Source organism: Crocuta crocuta, unplaced genomic scaffold (assembly GCF_008692635.1).
Source record: "Crocuta crocuta isolate KB4526 unplaced genomic scaffold, BGI_CrCroc_1.0 scaffold3, whole genome shotgun sequence".
Lineage (NCBI taxonomy): Eukaryota > Metazoa > Chordata > Mammalia > Carnivora > Hyaenidae > Crocuta > Crocuta crocuta.
The window spans coordinates 13,022,114-13,024,110 of record NW_027529934.1 but is presented as its reverse complement, the minus strand read 5'-3'; the positions used below and the strand labels follow the sequence as shown (position 1 = coordinate 13,024,110).

Sequence of the window (1,997 nt, the reverse complement as noted above, 5' to 3'; positions counted from 1 at the left end):
ACCGAGGAAGGGGAGACTGATCCAGGCTTGACGTGTGCGTAGAACCCCAACTTCCGAAGTGCACAGCCTCCTGGGCCTGTACTGTTCTAGCCCTTTGCGGGGGGGGGGGGAGGGGGGGGCGGAGAGAGGTGTCCTGTGGTTTTCGTCAGGTGCACTCCATCTGGAGAGAACACTCCAAGTCCATCCACTGTGTTGTCACGTGCTCTTCACAGAGGAGCCACTGGTGCAGAGGTAAGCTCTGAAACAATTTTATGGTTTCCGTGTTGGCTTTTTACGTGCCAAGTTTAATTATAAGGCTTGATTTTTACTCAAAGATTGTTTCAGGACAGATCGTGTTCTGTCTCCAGCAGGGTCGGGAAGCTGCCTGTGGCAAAGCTTGATCCCATTTCAGTGACCTCGGTATAGGTGTTGTGTGCCCATTTTCTCTTAGACTTTGTTAAAATGCAGATTTTAATTGAGTAGGTTTGAGTCTGCATTTCTGACAAGCCCCTGGACGATACCAGCGCTGCGGGTCCCATGGCCACACTTGAGTAACACAAATAGGAGTCCGCTTCCTAAGGAATCATGGCTGCCTGTAGTTTTCACAGCAGCCTCTAGATGTCGCCGTCAACCATGAGCTCTTGTGCTCCTAGACCCCCCCCCCCTGCCTCCAAGCCCTGAGAATGAAATGTTAGCAATTTATTTAAGCTGGAAACTAGTCTAAAAACCAGTGTTTGGATCCTTTGTATGTGGAGCTGACAAAGACGGGGAAAAAATGTTTACCTTTTAGGAAAAAAATGTCTTCTTAAAATTAAGATGTTTGCCCAGGAACTTTCCAGCTACCTACTTTATTTACCACTAAATGCTAAATTCAGATCAAAACACTGCAGAAATTAGCAGTTAGTCTTACATGAAAGTTACAAGTAGAGACAGTTATTTTGCCTTAAAACCTGGGTTTTTAAAAGAAACTAGGGTTACTATTAGTAATTTTATCACCATAAATTCTCTTATAAACATCACTAGTATAAATAAAACCACCCAAGCCTCCTGTGGAAACCACTCAACGCTTCATTCAGGGGTGGGACATATGTATGTATAACTGACATATTCAGTTAACATGAAACTGAATGAGCTCATTAACACTCATAGCACCCCTGTCAAGTGACTTCTATTATGCCATTCTATAGGTAGGGAAACTGAGGCAGCTAATCCCTAAGGTCACACATAGAAAATGGTAGGGGGCCATTCAGTTAATCACTATACTGAGTTGCCATTCATGCCCATTTACTGAATGAGTTCATGTTTTCAATTTCCTAACAGGCGTGTCCCTTGTTAACTGTCCCCGGAAGGTTCCCCGAGTCTGCACATCGGGCAGTACCGGTGTCCTGGCCCTGCTCTGTGGGAGGTTTGGGTTCAGCGTCGACCTCATGTGGCTAAGACCTACAATAGGCATACGCGTAACCGCTTTTCAACTTGACTGTGGTGGCGCCCCGATGAAGGTGCTTGCCGGTTTCTGCAGCTTTGGCGCGCAGTGGAGGGAGGAGCAGACGTGGCGCTGGGTGTGACGTAAGCGACTGCGGCTCTGAGACCTAGGACTCCCGGGTACGGTGTGCAGAACTCCCCCTCAAGGCCACTGAGCCTGTGCCCTTAGTCAAGTCCCCGGATTCAGCACTTTCTTCCAGGGACAAGATGGCTCCCATTAGGCCAGTGGCTTCGGTCACCCCAGTGATTTTGGAAAATGCATTAACGCTTTTCGGAAATCTAACAAGCTTGCTGCCTGCTCACGTCGGGGGGAAGGGCGCCCAACGGAAAGGGGCCCTCAAGTCCTGCCAGTGGCGTTTGAGAAGCGGCTGGGTGTCACAAGCACTTGAAAGCTGCGATCAAGCACTGGAAAGTTGCAAACGTAGCCAAGAGCGAGCCCGCAGGCCTCAGCCTAACTTCCTCGTAATGAGACTTGATTTCCCCCCGACTGGGAGTTTCCAGAAGCCCAGCGTCCCCAGCCCCGAGCCCTGGGCTTC

At 49.2% G+C, this 1,997-nt stretch overlaps 1 protein-coding gene across 1 annotated transcript in view; it reads left to right on the top strand.

Annotated features, from left to right (window-relative positions):
- Nucleotides 1-1,472: 1,472 nt before the first annotated feature.
- TOR3A (torsin family 3 member A) overlaps nt 1,473-1,997 on the top strand; it is an 11,627-nt gene continuing 11,102 nt past the window's right edge. The window contains exon 1 of the mRNA XM_077763089.1: nt 1,473-1,538. Within this exon, the coding sequence (XP_077619215.1) occupies nt 1,473-1,538 (66 nt within the window). The remainder of the gene's footprint in view (nt 1,539-1,997) is intronic.